General features: G+C 48.1%; 1 protein-coding gene across 1 annotated transcript in view; it reads right to left on the bottom strand.

The window, feature by feature from the left end:
- Positions 1-235: 235 nt before the first annotated feature.
- FHDC1 (FH2 domain containing 1) overlaps positions 236-20520 on the bottom strand; it is a 40341-nt gene continuing 20056 nt past the window's right edge. Inside the window, 9 exon segments of the mRNA XM_035698881.2 lie at positions 236-3141; positions 3144-4560; positions 6930-7094; positions 10928-11045; positions 13303-13373; positions 15124-15231; positions 15325-15395; positions 18710-18810; positions 18898-18983. Of these exon segments, the coding sequence (XP_035554774.2) occupies positions 2603-3141; positions 3144-4560; positions 6930-7094; positions 10928-11045; positions 13303-13373; positions 15124-15231; positions 15325-15395; positions 18710-18810; positions 18898-18983 (2676 nt within the window). The 3' untranslated portion in view covers positions 236-2602.

Here is a 20520-nt window from a genome sequence, read left to right as displayed (position 1 = left end):
GATGCATGCTTGCATTCCCACAGGTCTGGCGCCAGGCCCGCTCTCTGGGCCTTCAGTTAAAGTTTCTGGGCCACAGAGAAGACACACACCAACAGTCCAATTTGACTCTTGAGCCTTTTGAGGACAAGATCGCTGTATCCCAAACCTCCTGCATCCGGGCTTTTCTGTGTGCAGGAAATTATATACTATTCCACAAGGTTCACACACACATACCCATCAACACAGTAAGTCGAGATAAACCACAACTCCCATAAACAGGAACTTTATTAAGCTACATGTTACATAAAAGAACATATAAATGGACCTTTAAATACATTCAGTTCATCTTAAACAACTTATATAGAAACTTATTTACATTTCTCCATTATATACTTAAATTATTTTTCAAAGCTTACTACCGATAAAAGGTAATAGAATGATCACCTGCTCATACAGATGCATACACAGAAGCTCCACAAGGGTTAAGTAAAACCCCGCTTCTCAAGAAACTCAGCTTATTAGGTTTCAAAGCAACAATATGTTCTGAAGGTGCTTCCTTCTGAGCAGGCCTTTGACATGAGGCCTCTGCTATGGAGGTGCTGGCGGTCAGTTTGGAGAAGCTGGTCCTGGGGTAGATGGGTCTTGGTTGTCTGTAGTAACTTGGACTCTTGGAGCTAGAGAAACCTCTAGAAACCATCACTGAGGCCATGTTCCCACTTCTCTGGCTGGGAAGCAGAGGCTTAGGGAGAGGGAGAGATTTGCCAAAGTCACATAGCATTAGCAACAGAGCAGGGACTGGAACCCTGGTTGCCAGGATCCTACCTGGAGGTCCTGACCCCACCACTATCCACAATTTTTTTTTTTTTTTTTAATTTTAGGGAGGAGGGGGAGAGAGTGCACATTGGTTGGGGGAGGGGCAGAAGGAGAGAGAACCCCAAACAGATTCGGTGCTAAGCTCGGAGCCTAACACAGGCCTCAATCCCATGACCCTGAGATCATGACTGGAGCCAAAATCATGAGTCGGATGCTTAACCGACCAGGCCATCCAGGCACCCCACTATCCACCAATTTTTGACCTCTTTCATCCATTTCCAGCCACCCATGGGCCCTATGTTTTGAACGTTGTTGTCTGCGTGGTTAAATATATGATTTCTTAAGACTTTTTGAGATGATGAAAAGCAGTGCAGGATTTCCATAACCATTTTTGTGGGGCCAAGGAAATATCTACTCAAGGCCATTTTTATAAGGTTTTGTGATCAGGTGCCTTACTTATTTAGCCATAAAGCTTACCGTTTCAATCTAGCTGACTTATGGAAGCTCAAACTTTCCAATTAATTTGGATGGAAGGCAACATTCTTGAGGATGAAGACTGGAACATCAACCACATGGATTTGCTGAAATCCATCTACCACCGTTGGATCTAAAGTAAGGTTTCACTAAGGTTTCACTAAGTGACCAAAAGTGGAAAAGGGCAGGGAGTAACTTTAAATAACAAGAAAGTTTCAAGAATCTCCTCATTTCCTAATTAGTCTCAAAAGGAAGTAGTGAAATGGGCAGTGAGTAGAAACAGTAAATGTTTTTTTTCCTCTCCTTTCTTTTGAATAAAGCCTCCCCCCCCCAAAAATGTCCTGATAATATAAATTCTCCTAAAAGCAGTTTTTCTTCTGTTTTTGGTCTGTTTTTAAAAACTTGGTTTGGTTTTTCTCAGGATTTAAAAACCACTGTACCAAAGAAGAGATGTCAACATTAACAAGTATCATCCGGGACGCAGATCTACACTCTCCAGGCTCCATGTGGGGTTGGCAAGAGAAGGGAGGGCTGGCTGCAGGCAGAGAGGAGGGAGGGAGAGGACAGGGACGGAAGGGTTCATTCTTCCCCGAAACGAGAGTGAACCCAAGTCTTAGCAGCCTTCACTCAGTTTTACACAGATACATAAATGGGAAAACACGAAGGGGAAGACGTGCTCCGCTCAGGAGCCCCTGATGCCTTTTCATTAAAATAGGGACTTGTAAGTCCAGGAAGACCCAGCATCCTGCGGGAGGCCGCGATCCGTCTGCAGGAAGGCACTGCCCACCGCAGCTGCCCTGAACGCACGGGAGCACCCCATCTCCACGCAGTGATTTCCCTGGGCCGGGCTCTGTCGCTCCTGCTCCCACGCAACCCTCACCCCAAGTCCCACACAGCTGAGTGAGGCGGAGGCCTTCAGGGAGACGGTGCCAACCCCGACGCCCGCACCCGACGCCCGGGGCTTGCGGGGAGTCCAGCCGGCAGCAGCGGACGGCGAGCGGGACGTGGAACCCGAGGCCCGGAACGCGGGAGAATCAGGTCTTCATATTGAGGGTGTTGTCTTTGTTTGTTTGTTTGTTTCTTCCCCTAGGAGGCGTTGCATTCTGCAAAGGAACTAAAATACTTTGCGATATTAAAAAAGAAGTTGGACATATAAAAACTGGCCGAGATTTTCTTTCCTTTCTACCCAGCGGGTAAGAACGGCATCTCCCCCCGTGCACGCGAGCGGGGTCCCTGCTCTGGGAGGGGCCTCCGGGGGCGGGGGTCCCCGGGCCTGGGCGGCTGCACCGTCAGCGACAGGAGCTGGGCCGGTCGAGCTGGGCCGTCCTCCGCGCCGTCACTTCCGCAGGGGCTCGAGCATCCTGCCCAGCGCAGCCCGCTCCGAGGGCTTCAGGCGGAGGGAGGCGCGGTCCCCGGGCGCCCGGGCCCTCGGGGGGGCCTCCGCCCCCGCCCCCGCCGCCGCCTCCGGCCACCTCCTGGGGGCCCGGGCGCTGCTGGCCCGCCGCAGGGCGCCGCCGTCCCTGGGGGCCGCGTCCTCGGGGCCGCCCTTCGGCCTCGGCTGCCGCTGGGACGCGGCCCTGGAGACGGGCGCCCTGGGCCCGGGCGGGGGGTCGGCGCGCAGCGAGCGGGACGAGGAGGCCACCGTGTTGCGGGCGAAGCTGGGCACGGGGGGCGGGGCGCGGGGCGCGCTGGGGGCCGGCGGGGCCGGGGGCTCCTCCTCGGGGCTGTCGGGGCCCTGCGGCCCGGAGCGGCAGATCTTGTTCTCCTCGGGCTTCTGTCTGGGGACGTTCCGCAGGGGCTTGGCGCTGGGCTTCTTGAGCGAGCCCCGCGGCTGCAGGGGGGGCTCCTTCCCCGGCCCCGCCCCGCCCCCGCCCCCGCCCCCGCCGAGGCCCGCCGCGGAGACTCGTCCGAGGGCCCCCGGCCGCCCGGCGCCTCCCGCGGGGGCCGCTTCCAGCCCGCGGGGCCGGGGGCGCGGCCGGCCCTGGAGATGGGCACGACCTTGCGCATGCTCTCGCTCTCCGAGGCCGTCAGGGTGCGCACGGCCTTGGGGGCCGCCGGCTGGCTGCGCCGGGCAGGGCTGGCCTTGGGGGCGCCCTGGGGCGCTTCTCTGACCGAGCTCCTCTTGGCGGCCGCCGCATCCTTCCCCTTGGCGGGCCTGTCCCCGGGGAGGCTGTCCCTGCGGGCGGGGGGGCTCTCCTCGGACCCCGGAGCAGAGGCCTCCCCGACGGGGCTGGAGGTGGGGTGAGAAGAGACCTGGCTGCCCGGCTCCCCGGCCCCCGAGGACAGGGAGCCATCCCCCGCGCCCGCCTCGCCCGGCTCCGAGCAGTCCAGGGTCAGCGAGCAGTCGGTGGCGTCCGAGACGTAGAACAGAGACCCCGCGTCTTTGCTCTCAGGGTCGCTGCTGCCCACAGATACTAGAGCCTTGCCACTGGGTTCGTCGGGGGCCGCCGGGTCCTCCTCCCCCTCCAGGGCTGGGCTGAGACCGCCCGGGGCACCTGTGCCCACAGGCCTCAGGCCGCTGTGGCTGGCACTGAGCGACGGCTCGCTCCCATCCCCCGGAGACACGGGCGCCCTGGAGCTGAGGTCATTCGCGGTCAACCTGGGCACCTCCTCTGGGCCCTTGGGTCCCTGCAGGTCGAACTGAGCCAGCCCTGTCACCAGCTCGTGCTCCTTAATCCCCAGAGCCAACGGCGAGAGCGGAGGGGACCGGGCCGGGCCCAGGCCCACGGGCTCGCTATTCCTCTTTCGAAGGATGCTCACCCCACTGCGCCGAACTCGGGGGAAGGCGGGCGTAGGGTCCTCAGGCCGGAGGGCGGACAGCTGGCTCTGGCAAGATGATGAGGGCGGCTCGGGGTCCTCCTTTCGGCCCCCGGAGGCCTGAGGTCTATGTGCCTGGCCGGGGTCCTGGGCCTTCGGGTCCCCAGTCTCCATCCAGGCCAGCGTGGGCCGGGCCTGCCGAGGACTGCTCCGGGGCAAGCTGTTGAACTTGCTGGGCTCCTCGGGGCTGCCGGTGGAACTTTCCAGGAAGGTCAGCAGCTCCCGGTCAGCGAAAGCACCCAGGGAAAGGCGGGAGCGGCGGGTGTTAGGAGGTCGGTAGGAGGGGCTGACGGGCCTGGGTTGCAGGAAGGGGGGTAGGTCCTCTGTGCCCTTCTTGGTCAGCTGTTCCACGTCATTCTCACTGCTGCTCCGGCAAAATCCCCCAAGCTCCCCAGCCGCCCAGGAGCGACGCTTCTGTTCCAGCTCCTTCAGCCGCTGCAGCCGCCTCAGCTCCTGCACAGCCCGGTCGTGGTTGTCCTGAGGGAGGGGTGGAGAGAAGCCCGAAGACACATGAGACACAAGGGACCTGCGTGCAATTCCACAGCCACCTGCCTTAAGACCCAGCAAGATCTCCCTCTGCCCGTGTCTCTGCCTCTCTCTGTGTGACTATCATAAAAAAAAAAAAAAAAAAAAAAAAACAGCAAGAGCTACGTGCATGGAGGGCACCTGGCTCCTAAGTGTCACAGAGATGGTGGGTTTGCAGGCAGGAGGGTGTGGCGAGGGCTAGTTCTCCCCAAGCTGGCTGCGGACGCCACCAGCCCGTCTCCGGCTATCATCAGATCCCTGGGCCCAATTTCCAGCTTGGCAGCCAAGGCACTGGGATTCCACACATGCCTGCCCCTCGACTCTGAAGGAACCCAGCATGGCTTCTAAGCGGGTGAGACAGAAAGGACTTCCGGGAAAGGGCTACCGAATCAATGGCAGAGAGAAAACAGGAGGAGCCTGAGATCATACCTCCCAGCTGCATCTGTGCGGAGGACGCCTACACAGGTGCACGCACGTGCAGCACATTGTGCTTAACCACGATCTGAATGCATCAAAGTACACCCAGGCTCCTAAGAGATGCCTTTCAAATCTGTACTCTGAACACTCCCTGGTAAGGCAACACCAGAGGTGCCAGGGTGGCTCTGCCCTCATGCCCCACCCCCTTCCTACAACCAGACAAGAGGATCTGCTTTACAAAGCCTTCCACCACCCTCCACCCTGCTCCAAGTGCCCAGCCCTGCCCCAACAAAACCAAACCAGAACAAATGCACATCGTAAAGCACACTTCACCACCCGGCTGTGCACTTTAACTATATTTGTGGGGCACCTTGAGTAGCTCAGTTGGCCTTTGGCTCAGGTCATGATCTCAGGGTCCTGGGATCGAGCCCCACATCGGGCTCCCCCACTCAGCAGTTATATATATTTTATAAAATACTTATTTGTCGGGCAGCCCAGGTGGCTCAGCAGTTTAGCACCGCCTTCAGCCCTGGGTGTGATCCTGGAGACTGGGGATGGAGACCCACATCTGGCTCCCTGCGTGGAGCCTGCCTCTCCCTCTGCCTGTGTCTTTGCCTCTCTCTCTTTCTGTGTCTCTCATGAATAAATAATATCTTAAAAAAAATATATATATATACATATATATATATATATATCTCCTAGACATGTGGCTCTCCCAACCCAAATCTGTCAATGACAGCACTTTTTACTTGAAAATCAATTTTCTCAAATGGTGGATTTCCCTTCCATGTTTCTGTGAGGCTCTGGCTGGGGATGAGTGGCCCCTCCTGCAGTTCTGGCCGGGCCTCTCCAGTGTCCCAGGTCCCCCCAGGCCCTCTCCTCCAAGGCTGCCTGGAGTCGGGACGGGGCCAGCTCCTGGTGCTCAGGACAGGTGGGTGAGAGAACCACACAGGTGGCCCCTTGGGCCTGCAGCATTCTGACAGGGACTAAGAATCTCAGAAAGAGCCAATTTGGCCTCCACCACCATCACCTCCCACTGCTGAGCTCACTGCTTGGACAAGGGAGAGGAAACGTGGCCACAGGCTTAGCCTCCGTCTCTCAGCGGGAGAGAAGGAGGGGTTGAGAACTCAAGTCACTCTGGCCTACAGAGGGCTGGAGGGAAATCAGTCCCTCAAAGGAATTCAGCTGTGGACAAACCTGCATTTAAATACAGGGAGAGGTCTAACGCCCAAGTATTTAGTTCCTCATCACGGTCTGAAGTGGAGGGATGTTGTTTTTGTTTTTAACTGACAGATGGAAGTTGCAATTGCAAAGCCAAGCAACCCAGCCTCCTCTGGCTCCTCTACTGAACTCAGAGATTACTGGAACCGGACGCTGAGGGCAAGGAACGCAGCGGTACTGCTCAGACGGCAGCAGACTCCTGACTACTTGAGAATTTCGAAGCCGGCTCTGGCCAACCGTCTGGCAATGGCCATGGTGCCTGAAACAGGGGAGAGGAGGCCCTCCGATCCTCCCACCGCGAGCAAGCGTTCCCTAGGAGAGCTCGTTCTTTCCCGGGTAGGGGGACGAGGAAGACACCCAGGGCCTTCGAAGGAATGTGTGTCAGGGCTGCCCCATAAAAGACCTTTCCGGGCACAGTGCTGCCAGGGCATCGGAGCAAGCGTCGGTGGCAGCGGCCCGGCGGCCGAGGAGACCAGGGCTGGGCTCCGGCGATGGAGGCGCCCGGGCCTGGGGTGCCAGGGCCGCTTGCCCGGAGCCTGGCGGCGGCTGCTGCCCGCACCACACTTTCCTGACACCCTGGAAACGCTGAACCATCTTTCCGCCAAGGGCAGCGGGCTGGGTCTGGAAGAGGGAAAATAAAAATCCACCCAGCTCGGGGAGCACGGCCACGCCGGCAGCCGTACCTTAACTGCTTTGTTGAATTTGACACAGAAGTCTCGAAAGATCTGAAGGCACTCGTCCAGTTTCATGGTTTCTTGGTCTTCGCAGAAGAAATCTATAAGGGTGTGGGCCTCGTCCTGGAGCTCCTGCTTCCAGTGCTCTAGCTCCGTCAGCTTTTCCAAGGCAAACTGCGGGAAAACAGAACAGCACACGCTGGAGCCAACGGCAGCCGAGGCGGCGTCTGCGCCCGCCGGAGCCCAGGGAGGCCGTGCCCCTGGGTTCAACTCCGGGCTTCGGCAAACGGAAGGCTTATGGCAAGTCCAGCACCCTCAGAGCCAAAAGGAAAATGTTTATTAATAAATAAATAAATAAATGTTTACTTATAAAACATATATACAAATATAAATATACAAATATAAATGTTTATTTATTATTAATAAATAAATAAACGAGTCTTATACTGGCCAAGGGTTGACTTCAGGGTGTCAGAAGTCCCTTGTACTGATGTGTTGTCCTGTAGAGAAGGGGTTTATTTATTTATTTATTTACTTGCTTATTTTAAGATTTTATTTATTCATGAGAGACATAGAGGCAGAGATACAGGCAGAGGGAGAAGCAGGTTCCCCATGGGGAGCCCAATGCGGGACTCAATCCTGGGACGTGAGGATCACAACCTGAGCTGAAAGCAGATGCTCAACCACTGAGCCACCCAAGTGCCTGAAAGGGAGTTTAAACCTAATCTCAAATGATCTGTATTAGGGTCAGTGTCACCTCTATGGACCGGAGGCCCCCTTGCCCAGACAAACTCCTCAGTCAAGGCTTCTTAACCGTGGTGTTTATTCCGGTTAGCTCAGAAGCACAGTCGACAGTCCATGCTTGCACCTCACCGATTCGACTCAGGACTTCTGCTGTGTTAACTACCACTAACATTTTGTTACAACTCCCCAGGAGATTCTGAAGAGTCTTCATGGTTAATAACCACTGCCCTACACAAACCCATCCTCACTTTCTCCTAATCCTTCCAGAACAGAGTCTCCGGTGCCTCCAGATTCTGGCATCAGGGGTGCCTGGGTGGCCCAGGTCATGATCCTGGGGTCCTGGGATCAAACCCTGCATTGGGCTCCCCGCTTAGCAGGATGTCGCCTCTCCCTCTGCGTCTCCCCCTGCTCATGCTCTCTAATAAATAAAATCTTTAAAAAAATAGATTCAGGTACCGCCAACACGATGAAGGATAAATGAAAGAAGTTTGCTTTCCTCCAGTGAGCGCCCAGCCCAGCCTTTTTCAGGATGCAGATCTATCAGGCACACAAGCACCCTTTCCTGACAGCAGCACATGACATCTATGCTGAAAGGAGGTAGCAGGGGGATCCCTGGGTGGCGCAGCGGTTTGGCGCCTGCCTTTGGCCCAGGGCGCAATCCTGGAGACCCGGGATCGAATCCCGCCTCGGGCTCCCTGCATGGAGCCTGCTTCTCCCTCTGCCTGTGTCTCTGCCTCTCTCTCTCTCTCTCTATCATAAATTTAAAAAAAAAAAAAAAAAAAAAAAAAAAAGGAGGTAGCAGCTCCTTAGAGGAGCCATAGCCCCAAGGGAACTGAATATTTGGGATTACACTCACGTCTTTCTGTTTTACTGGGTAACAAGGCTTACGTGAAGAAGGAACGCATGAGGCATATTACTTTATAAATCACACTTACCATGTTTTTAAAAAGTCTTATATTTGAGAAACTTCCTTTGAGTGGAGGGGCAGGTGTCGGAAATGTGAAGATACAGACTGCCCACCCTCAAGGAGTGGAACTGCTGCTAAGCCATACTTGAAGAGTGAAGAGCAATTCTGAGAGGACTTATCACCTCCCACCCACCCCAACACATTTTCCCCCTTAAAAGTCCTTTTCTTACACCAAATACATTCAAGAGGTAGTAAGAAACCCAAACCACTGAGGAAACTGAATACCAGAGAAAGTAACCATGTGAGTCAGTAGCCCAAGGCAGTGTGTGCATTCATGCTCTATTATTCTTTACGGAGAGAAGGGTATTAATGAAAGGATAAATCTTTGCCTGTCATTCTTCCACAGGGGGAAAGGTGGATTCCAGCCAAAAATAACTCAACTGCAGAAAAATAGGACTCTTGACAAGAATCTACATGGGAGCTTAAGCTCCGCCTCCTGTGGCTCATCACTAGATCCGGTGGGGATCGAGAGAGAACCAGGAAGGAAAAACTCACATGCACTGCTGTCGCCCTTAGGACTTGGGAAAGAGAAACATTCTGAATATGTGTGTGAACAATCACCAAGCTCAGAGGGTTTTTTTGGCTGAGAGTTAGTTTTCTACACAGTCTCCTGACTGTGTCCCAAACTACACTGGCCAAGTGTGATCGACAAGAGATGAGCAGTTGTCCTAGCAAATCCAACTAACTTGCCTGTTCCAGACCCACGTTCCAAACCAATTTATTCGTTGCTTCTTGCCCAGAGGGTCAAAACCCTGAAACAGATTTGCAAAACTGTGTTCTTATCTTTTTTTTTTTTTTTCTGTTCAAGAAACTTCAATGTTTCCCCATTGGCTAAGAGCACAAAGTTCAAAGTTTTCAGATTGGCGTTCAGAGCCCTTCATGTACTGACCCTACCCTACCTTACAAAATTATACCTCCTCCATTTTAAAAGTAATTGAACATAAAACAAGAAAAATAGCTGTGTGGGAACATTCTATTTATACAGATACAAATGAGTACTAGAAAGAAGCATTTAGAGTTAAAACAAGGTTGCCTTTAAAGAGCAGTCCAGAGGTGCAGCTGAGACAGAGCTGTTTTTCATCACAAGCCTTTCTGTACTACTACGTAGCATAAAATATTAACATTTCATTTAGGAGCCAGGGAAGGAGACATCCAGAATTCTTAGCTCACTGTGGGATGTGCCTTCTCCCTCCGTTTCTGACTTTCCCTCATTTGTCGGCATGTGCTTACTGCTGCGTACTTTCTTACCTACTGCTAGGTACTTTATCTCAAAGTGAGAGAAAGCTATGCATTTTAAAGAGAATATATGTTTGGTTATATTTGAAAGAAAATACAGAACACATGTTTAATAATAAAAATAAACTCCCCGCAGAGCCAAACGAAATGTTTGCTGATGGGAGCTGAACCTTACAATTTTTGCGGTAGCTTAATTACACGTAAAACAAGCAAGAGCTTAGGTTGGTACAACATCTGGAGCACACTGTTCCTGGCACCAAGGGCAGCCCTTCCATGCAAACTCCACCTTGCAAGGCTCCAAGCACTGATATTTAAGGTAGCACACCACTTCCCTAAGATTGAAGGCATGAAAAACCGCCACTTTTTTTTTTTTTTTTTAAATAAGGAAGATAAAAGAAGTATGTCAGACTATGTGATTAGTGAGTCACAGTGAGCTGTCACAAACATGTCCACTCTGCTGGTTTTTGTTGATGTTATTCAGAGCAGCTCCTGACACACCCTGTGGGGCTGATGTATTTGGCGTGTTGATAGGCACAGCTATCATGTGTGCTCCCGCTCTCATTATAAAACATGCCAAAACGGAGCTTGTTTCTTCAATAAAAACAAGTGAAGGAACAACAGCCCAAGTTCTCAGGTGTCTACGGTTTCTGTAGAACTTTGTTCTGTTGTCCAGAAGTTTGATTAGGAGGCAGAAACTCCCACACCATGGTTGAGAAGCAAAACGTGAGTTGCCGGGCACAAGCTGCCAAGTGCTAGCAAGGTACGCTGATACCAATGCACTATGGTGTGCGTGGTGTGATGGTGTAAATCTAGCGGTGATAAACGGAGGCCAGTCCGCAACCAACGCCTTAGGTTCAAAGCACATTCAACATCCCCTGCTAGGAAACCAACCCAGCAAAGGATGGGCACTGAAATACGAAGTTCCTTTTACTGACTCAGGGGGCGAAAATAGGAACGGGAACCTGCTACTTCCCCAAAGCTGTGCAGACAGATTTTACCGGCCCCGGCAGGTGCTGCTGGAAGCCAGATCGAGACAGGTGGACTCGAATCACCCACAAACCTGAAGGAAATCTTCCATCTGCTGACAAAGTTCACCATCCCGCTGAATGTTTTCCCTCAGAGATCTGGTCCTGATAAAGAGCGAGTGCAGCTCGGCCTCTGTGTTATCCAGAGATAATCTGAAAGAAGAAAGGGGAGAGTGGGCAGTTGCCACAGGGAAGCCATGTGTCATGGGACAGTAAACAAGACCAACTGCTGGTCAAACCTAGAAGCAGAGGGCAGAGGGGTCACAATGACATTTACCACTCCTGTATTTAGAGTTTCCGCCTATTTTTTTAAGAGTCCATTTCTTCCTTGAGACACATTGGTTCAAAGACAGAAGGCTATAACTTTGTCCTTGTTGGTGAGATAACAAAACCATGAGACTCATAGAGCTGTTCATAAAGTCGGTCTGAACACCTTTATGCAAGCAGCATAAAAAAACAGAAACAGAACTCAGATACTTCCACTTTTCTTTGGCACAAATACAAAAAGCCCCGACTCAAGCCCAGTAAGGCAGTGTACACATCAAGGGCAACAAGGAGATACTAAACAGGTGTCATGTTGCCACCAACAGCCAGAGTGACCCTGGGTATTTCAGAGAGAACTAACAGGTGGCTAACAATTCTGCAAAGAAATGGCTGGACAGATTGCAAAGCTTTTGTTACTTCTGTCAAATCAGGATTAGGAGAGCACGAGCGATGTTTCTGCCATCTGGTAAAGTGAACAGGTGAAACGTAAAATCCAGGTGGAATTCACTTAGCAAACTCACAAACTAGGATGCTTTCATACTTCCATTGTGAATTCTAACTTTTCTTTATGCAATAAGTTTCCCACCTTCATTGGCCACTGGCATCCACCTATGATCTGTTTGTACTTCACCAATGTACTTCACCTTCCATTTCAAATAAACAAACTTTACAAAGTTTTTTCTAAGACAGTATCTAGCTAAACTTCCCCAACTAACTCTTATCAGAAGTGTCAGCTCAAAAATATAAAGGTTATTTCTCTCTATATATACCTCTTAGTAACATTTCTATACTAGTTGGAGGAAAAAATATTCCTGCACATATTTCTTTTAAAAATTTAAAACCAGAATAGCTTATATCTTATAAATGATGCTCATTCACTGGGGTTGGGGGGAGGTAATCTGAAAATCTGTAAACATGAACTATGAGCTATTCACAACTTTGGACTGATAATGTCACTTTGGGAAAGACATGTCATCTGTGCCTAGATGCTCACAGTCAATAATACTGAGACAGTGGCCCATGACAGGGCTTAGCTTGAAAGAAAAGCTATCGTTCATGTATCTATGCATAGGGTTCACAGCTATCCTAACTGGATATAGTCACTCAGAGAGCAAATGTACAGCTTGAAGTGGTGCATCGCAGCCAGTTCGCAAGAGGCCACCGTGGGTGTGGGCGCCTCTCATGACTCCTCCCTCAGTGAGGCCACACCGGTAGCTTCAAATCTGCCATGGTAGCAGTATTTACACCACGGAAATCAGCAAATGCTACAAATTAGGATTTCTTTCAGTAAAAGCTGGTTATCAAACATGTACCATTGGATACATGGGTATGTTTTGTAAATTTAAAAACACAGAACTCAAAAATAGCTCCTAAACACAGATTTTAGCTACGTTAAAATACACATCTATACTGGGATCAGAAGCAAATTAAGGTGATGTAAACACAGCTTATGTTTGGTAGATACTTTCTCTGTAAGGTTGAGTGACTAATTTAAAACTAAATCCTTTCATAACCCTTGATATGGTTCCAACTTCTTCTAGTGCAATAGAAAATAAATGTACCATGTTAGATTCTACAAGGAAATGGCCCTAGAAGTTTGACTGGTATATACCAACTCCCAAGGTAATAGGCTATGTTGTTTGGGCTCTATCTTTTGGGTGTGAAGGGATTTGAAGTTCTTAATCCATATTGTTTTTACACTGATGATATTCATTAGAAAAGACTGCAATATGTTTCTTAGATGAAAAATAAAGATTAATTTTTCAAAACCCCCAAATTCCAAAGGTGCACACACACCTCTGTAAGCAAACAAAAGGTCTGAAAATTCAACAAGACAAAACTTTTTAAAGTTATAAAATATCATAAAGTTATAAAATAGTCATCAATTTTCATTCAAAAGTAGTTTAGGGGCACCTGGGTGGCTCAGTGGGTTAAGCACCTACTTTAGCTCAGGTCATGACCCCAGGGTCCTGGGATGGAGCCCTGCATCAGGCTCCCTGCTCAGTGGGGAGTCGGCTTCGCCCTCTGTCTCCCCTCAGCCCCTGCTCGCGCTTACTCTCTCTCTTTCAAATAAATAAATCTAAAAAGTAGTTTTAAAAAGCCAAAACTGAATTCTTAGCATTGATTTCCAGTCTTCTTTGCTCACCTAGCAGCCTCCTGAACGTGATGCAATTTTTCAGAAAAGTTTAAAAGAACAGCATCTTTCTTTTGGGCTTCCTGGAAAAAAAAGCAAAAGTTTTCTCTCACTATATATATAAAATTGGAAGGAAACAATTATCCCGAGGCTTAAAGGAACCTTAAAGTTCTTGTTTTTAATGCTTGATGTATTTAAAGCAATTCACTGGAACATGAACTATGATATTCTTAGTAAGATTTACCAGATCTCCCCTACTCTCAAAGTAGATTTAACGTCCCAGAACAATCAATCCCAATGTGAAATACAATTCCATGTGCACACATACTCAATGGAAGTGGGTGGTGGCTAAGCAGGGCCCATTGTTTCGAAGAGAATCCAATATATCCTGCTTAAATACCACCCATACCGAGGAGTATGCCTTTAAATGACGGAGATGCTTTCAGCTGCTAAACCAGTTTGCAAACTGAGTTAATCAGAAGGTGCACAAGCCATGGAAGTGTTTGGATCCTTTACCAGTTCAGGGGATACAAGGAAGGGCGGAATCTCCAACTGTGGAAATGTTCCCCGACGGGGAAGGACCAAGGTACATGGAGCCCCTGGATACATGGATCTAAAAGGACCACCAGACTACCAGCAAGGCACACAGGCTAAGGAACACATTTTCTGGTTTTAATGCCCTGAAAGCTAACTTTTAAATTCGTCCTGAGTTCAACATGTCCTTTGTCTTCTGAGGAATGGAGTGGTAACTGTGTGTATTATTTATGGAGAGCTTCCTATGCGCCCAACACTGAAGCAAGCACTTTATGGAATCGCCCCCTCAGCCTTCTTGGTACCTGTTTTGAAGTATCACTAGCCCCATGATTAGATGAAGAAATTGAGGGCCTTAGTGTGTAAGTCACTTGTCTGAGGAATTACAGCTAATAAAGGGCAAGTCAGAATCCTAGTTCTGTCCTGTTCTGAAGCTCACACTAGAAACAAGCCCAGCTTCCTCCCCAGCTTAAAAGCTAGATCTGTGTGACTGCTATCAAAACAACAAAGGTGATCCAATGAAGGAAAAACAAATCAGCACAGTTTGTAATTTGAGATAATTTAACGACAGACACAGATGACTGTCGATAACTGAGTTTTCACCCTGTAACTGATTATTTTGGTCTCACAAAGACCCAGTCAGAGATGGAGGTGATGGACGGGGTGCAAACCCTGTGCTTGTGGCAAGGCACACTCACTCACGGTTCACAAAGGGAAACAAATGCAAGTGATCTTTCTCATTGCTCTGGCTCCCTCCCTCCCTACACATAACTGGTCACAAACCTAGTCAACCCAACGCTGGGAAGGTCTCAACACCCAGGCATCTGCTCTCCATCCCTGTGGCCATGACTGATTCTCAGCTCTCGCCGAACGATCAGAGCCAACTTTGGCCAAAAGGTGTCCCATTTCTAGTTTCTCTCCACTCCAGCCCATCCTTCATACCACCTTATTTTCCTGAAAACAAAGCCAACCTGGGCATGCCATTATTCTATGCATAAACGTCCACTGGCTCACCATTGCTAAAGCATGAACCCAAATTCCTAGGTGTTTAGGATGTTAATCCTTCATAATCGGGCTTCACCAACCCTGACCCCGGCCTCCCCCAACCCCTCCACTTCCCTCCTAACCTACAACCCTAGGCACAGCTCAGCTCAGGAATCTGCAGAGAGCTTTTGCAAACAGAACCTTCTTGGAGCCCACTACGTCCTTTCCTGTGTGATGCCACCTTAATACCTGGGAAAAACCTCCCCACCTCCAGGGAGGATTCGTACTCATTGTCTCTCTGAACTCACCACTTCCTACCTGTGCAACAAAGTGCAGAAGATTCATCCCAGGTTTGTTTGCTTTTGTGTCTGCCAATTTGAGCAAAGAAGACAGTTTAAATCCTACTGCATTGCCAGCATACCCTCCCTAAAGAAGACAAATCAAAAGAAAAAAAATATACGTATACCTTCGGATGGACAAATAAAACACAGTATTTTAATTTTTTGGAATTTTACTTACTGCATTCATGATATTCCCTGCCTGTAGCACCAAGTGTAATATTGAATGTAGCTCCTCACATGACATCAGTTCTGTCAAAAAAGAACATGCCACAGTACCTTCAGCTTAAATGCACAAAGACAGCCACCCTACCCGAGTTCAAGTGGGCCTGAAGCAAGCTCTGACCCACACTGTATATAAAGACTGGAAAAAAACAAATCAAGCAGCACAGTCTGTGGTGTATCTAACATACCATTTGCTACTGGTAATCCATGGCCTAGTGTTTAACTGAGAATCAAATATCTATGAGATATTTCAACATCATAAAATACTTCAACAAGATTTTTCAAGTAGTGGAAAGTGCAAAGGCCTTATGAAAAGCAGCACACTGTCGTTATAGGAGCAACCTTTTTCTCAGCAATAATTTTTCCCTTCATATCCACCAGCCTTTGAGATTATATTTACAGAATATGAAAACTAACAGAGAGCAACATTTTGCTTAGTCCACAAGCTATGAGGAGATAAAAAATAAACAGGCTGGGATGACATGTAAATAACTTGCAAAGCACTATAACCCTTAGGGGCCAGGCACCCAGAGAGTCTATTTTATTCAAAACTATACATTTCATTTGGATTGACTTAAAGATTATAAAAGAGCTTATCAGTGTAATATATCTTTAAACTAGTTTTTTTTTTTTTTAAAGATTTGATTTATTTATTCATGAGAGACACAGAGAGAGGCAGAGACACAGGCAGAGAGAGAAGCAGGCCCCATGCAAGGAGCCCGATGTGTGACTCGATCCCAGGACTCCACGATCACACCCTGAGCTGAAGGCAGACACTCAACTGCTGAGCCACCCAGGCGTCCCATAAACTAGTTCTTTAAACACAGAAGCTTTTGTACACACATGTATGCAAATTAACAATATTAAAAATTGTTAAGGTATTTAAAAAGCTAAGTTTGGTGATTATTAAAATAACAGTATACATAGATAATAAAAAGTCACCTATGAGTTTTTTATATTCTCCATTAAGTGTGGAATTACTTTCAAAAAATTATACTTGGATCACTGCCTGCATTATGTTATCTAAGAAAGCCAGTATTTGAAGGTTAACCAGATAAGAAACGTTTCCACCATGCCCGCAAATTTGCATGGCTCAATATGAAAACTATTCCATCTCGATGTGAACGAGAGGAACAGCCCTTCCAAAGTGGCTGCAATAGCCCTGGTGTGTACAGAAGAAATTTTAAAAGGTCTCCCTATTAAGGGCAGAAGAAAAACTGCCCTTAATTCTTAGTCTCCTCTCTAAACTGAAGAAAATACGATGGGCTGAAGAGCAAAACTTTATCTCCACACAGGCCAGAGCAACTAAACAGGAAAACTGAATAGGAATCAACAGTTCTATAATGACTAGAAATCCAGAAAACCACCCAGAGGAACTCAGGCTGGCACTGAACACACTGGAAAATGTGAGGGTTAGAGAGCCCCAGAGATCTGCCTTGGAGATGAGGAGTGCCCACACATGTACTTGGCCTGTTTGCTCAGTGCCATAAATGCCAGAGGGCAAAACTCCATCACTATGGAGTGAGACAGGAGAGCAACCGCAAGGAGTCTACCCAAGCTTGGTAAGCAAGTTGGCAAAGAAATGAGAATGACCCCTTGCCCCTCTCAAATGTAAATAGCCCATAAGGTGTTAGAGTAGTAAGAGGAATCAGGTGGGAGAAGACACAGAGCAGAACCACCAGGTACCTGCAGAAAAGTCACACTGGAGATGTCCAGAAGGAGTCAGGAGGAAAGGAGGTATGCTTCTGGAAAAGGAGGTCCTAGGCACCAGAAGCCAGAGGATGGGAGGCAGCGTGCGGCTGGCCTAAGTGACCGGGCTTGGAGCACACTCACATATACTACACACACTGCACACACACAGAAAGCTGACCTAGGAGAACAACAGGAGCCAGCTGCAACCAGGGGTTTACTCTAAAGCTTGGGATGAAAGAAATCTTTTATGGGAGAAGAATATGCTAATTAATTAATTGGTCAATTAATCAGGGAGGAAAGTAAATGGCAATAAACCTTAATTGTTATTCCAGGTAATATCTCATTTTCCTTTTTATGGTGTATCAGAATTAGGACTTTGCATTTCTCATTTCAACTGAATAGTTTTTTAAACAAACTGCTACCAGGGCAGCCCCAGTGGCTCAGCAGTTTAGCACCGCCTTCAGCCCAGGGCTGATCCTGGAGACCCGGGATCGAGTCCCATGTCGGGCTCCCTGCGTGGAGCCTGCTTCTCCCTCTGCCTGTGTCTCGGCCTCTCCCTCTGTGTCTCTCATGAATAAATAAAATCTTAAAAAAAAAAAAAAAAAACTGCTACCAAACGGGTATAGCCACTGTGGAAAATAGTATGGAGGTGCCTCAAAAAACGAAAAATAGAACTACCACATGATCTAGTAATTCCAGTACTGAGTATTTACTCCAAAGACTGAAAACAGTAACTCAAAGGGACACATGCATCCCTATATTTATTGGGGCATTATTTACAACAGCCAAAATATGGAAGCAACCCAAGTGTCCATCAATAGATGGATGGATAAGGAAGATATAGTGTATATACATACAATGGAATAATACTCAGCCATCAGAAAGAATAAACTCTTGCCATTTGTAACAACATGGATGGCTCTAAAGGTTATAATGCGGGCAGCCCGGGTGGCTCAGTCGGCTAAGCAGCTGACTTTGGCTCAGGTCATGATCCCAGGGTCCCAGGACTGAGCACCACACTGGGCTCCCTGCTCAGGGTAGAGTCTGCTTCTCCCACTCCCTCTGCTCCCTGCCCTGCTTGTGCTTGCTCTCGCTCTCTAAATAAATAAATAAATAAATAAATAAATAAATAAATAAATAAATAAATAAAATCTTAAAAAAAAAAAAAGAAGACTGCTTACTAAAAAGAATAAAACCTAAAATAAAGTGCTATCACCAAAATTAATAAAAACAAATTACATGGGATCCCTGGGTGGCGCATCGGTTTGGCGCCTGCCTTTGGCCCAGGGCGCGAACCTGGAGACCTGGGATCGAATCCCATGTCGGGCTCCCGGTGCATGGAGCCTGCTTCTCCCTCTGCCTGTGTCTCTGCCTCTCTCTCTCTCTCTATCATAAATAAATAAAAATTAAAAAAAAAAAAAAATTACATGAAGCATCATGTGAGGGATCTCTGGGTGGCTCAGCAGTTTAGTGCTGGCCTTTAAAGGCCCAGGTATGATCCTGGGGTCCCAGGATTGAGTCCCACATTGGGCTCCCAGCATGGAGCCTGCTTTTCCCTCTGCCTGTGTCTCTGCCCCTCTCTGTGTCTCTCATGAATAAATAAATAAAATCTTAAAAAACAAACAAACAAACATCATGTGTTCACATACCTTTTGTAGCAGTTCTTAGAATTGTTATGTCTGTGTATAGAGAAGAACAAGAAGGTAAAAATTCCTTCTTTAGCACCATGGCTTCAATCCGAAGTGAATAGCTGGAAAATAAAAGGCAAAACTGTAGAATTTGATGTCATTAATTTTAAAACCTTGCTCTGTAAAGAACAGCGACAGATGATCCTTACTTTGGCACCTGAATCAGGTAGTGCAGAAAGGAGTCCGCCAGGGACAACTTGGACACATCTCCACTAAATGTTTTTAATTTCTTTATCTAAAAGACAAACAGAAAAAAGGGTACAGAAGAAAATAACTTGTGATTAAAATGTAACATTATTTTAGATTTCATCTTAGAATTCCTGTAAGAAAATAAGATTTCGGTGCTAAATTCAAATTAATAAAAACGTAGACCTAAGGAGAGATGGAAAAGGAAATCATCACATCCACTATGTTGGATGAGGAGAAACCAAACAAGTTAGAAGGAGAAGTGCTGCATCATGTGTCTAAGTGTAAACGATCCCAAGAATCAGAGCCACAGGAATCCTCAGGGAAGTTACTAAAGGGTCAGTTCTAAGTTTGAAAATTTTCTGTAAATTATAATCTGGAAGGGAGATCACTGGGAGAAGAAAGAGGAGACTGGGTCGTCATTATAACTGGGTCCTCTAGGTCCCTAATGAATATTTTGGCTACAGGGGATCCCTGAGTGGCGCAGCGGTTTGGCGCCTGGCTTTGGCCCAGGGCGCAATCCTGGAGACCCGGGATCGAATCCCGCATCAGGCTCCCTGCATGGAGCCTGCTTCTCCCTCTGCCTGTGTCTCTGCCTCTCCCTCTCTCTCTCTATCATGAATAAATAAATAAAATCTTAAAAAAAAAAAAAAAAGAATATTTTGGCTACAGAATACTCCAGACTGGGTGAGGGCTAACAGACCTTTCTGGGGCCAAGTCCCCCCCACCCCCAGAATAGCTTTATAAGAAGGGGCTACTGTGTGCCGAGGAGGGTACACATGGCTCTCCAGCAGCAAGAGAAAGAGGTGGCTTAAGTAGCTGAGGGGTTAATGTCAAGACTTCCCCTATGAAAAAGATCAGGTAATAAAACAGGATGGACAGTCAGATGTCATTCTAGAAATTTTTAAGAAGCATCCACTATGCCCCCGTCCACGCTCCATGCACACACCACAGGTGTGGGGAAAAGACTAGAAGGACCCACCTACACGAGGTGACAGGATTACAGGGACTATTATTTTCTACTGCTGCTCGTTTTTATTTCCTAAAATGTCTACAATGATCATGCGTTACTCTTGTAAAAAATTAAACTCAACTAAAAGGGATTCTTTCAACCGTAGCAAAGAAAAACAAAAGACTTCTGGCACAGGAATACAGCCAAACAGCTAGCAGGTGGGGATGGAAGCAAAAAGAAAGTCCTCAAACTGCCATCATCAGAGCAAGTCAGTGTCTCCCTCATGCAGAAACCTGGACCAACCCGACGGCAGAAACTTTTCTACGTCTGCCGTAGTAGAGGGTCTTCTGACAAAAATACTTTATGGTAAACAGAATCTTGGGACTATGAGTAAACCAGACCGCTTATCTCTGCAGCTGACTGCTGCCAGTTAGCCCTGACCACCTTCCAATGCTCTCTGTACTCTCTCCCATCCCCTGGATTATGGTGGGTGCCCACAAAAATAACACGACTTTTCAGTGTCTTAAAAGACAGGAAATGACAATCAGAAGCAGACAGGAGGGAATATCTGCAAAGATTCTCCAACGGAAGTATCTACATCAACTACCTGAAAATACAAAATTTAACAGTGCAT

Source organism: Canis lupus, chromosome 15 (assembly GCF_003254725.2).
Source record: "Canis lupus dingo isolate Sandy chromosome 15, ASM325472v2, whole genome shotgun sequence".
In the NCBI taxonomy this organism is placed as follows: Eukaryota; Metazoa; Chordata; class Mammalia; order Carnivora; family Canidae; genus Canis; species Canis lupus.
Note: the sequence above shows the minus strand (reverse complement) of the source record. Positions and strands in the feature narration are given on the sequence as shown.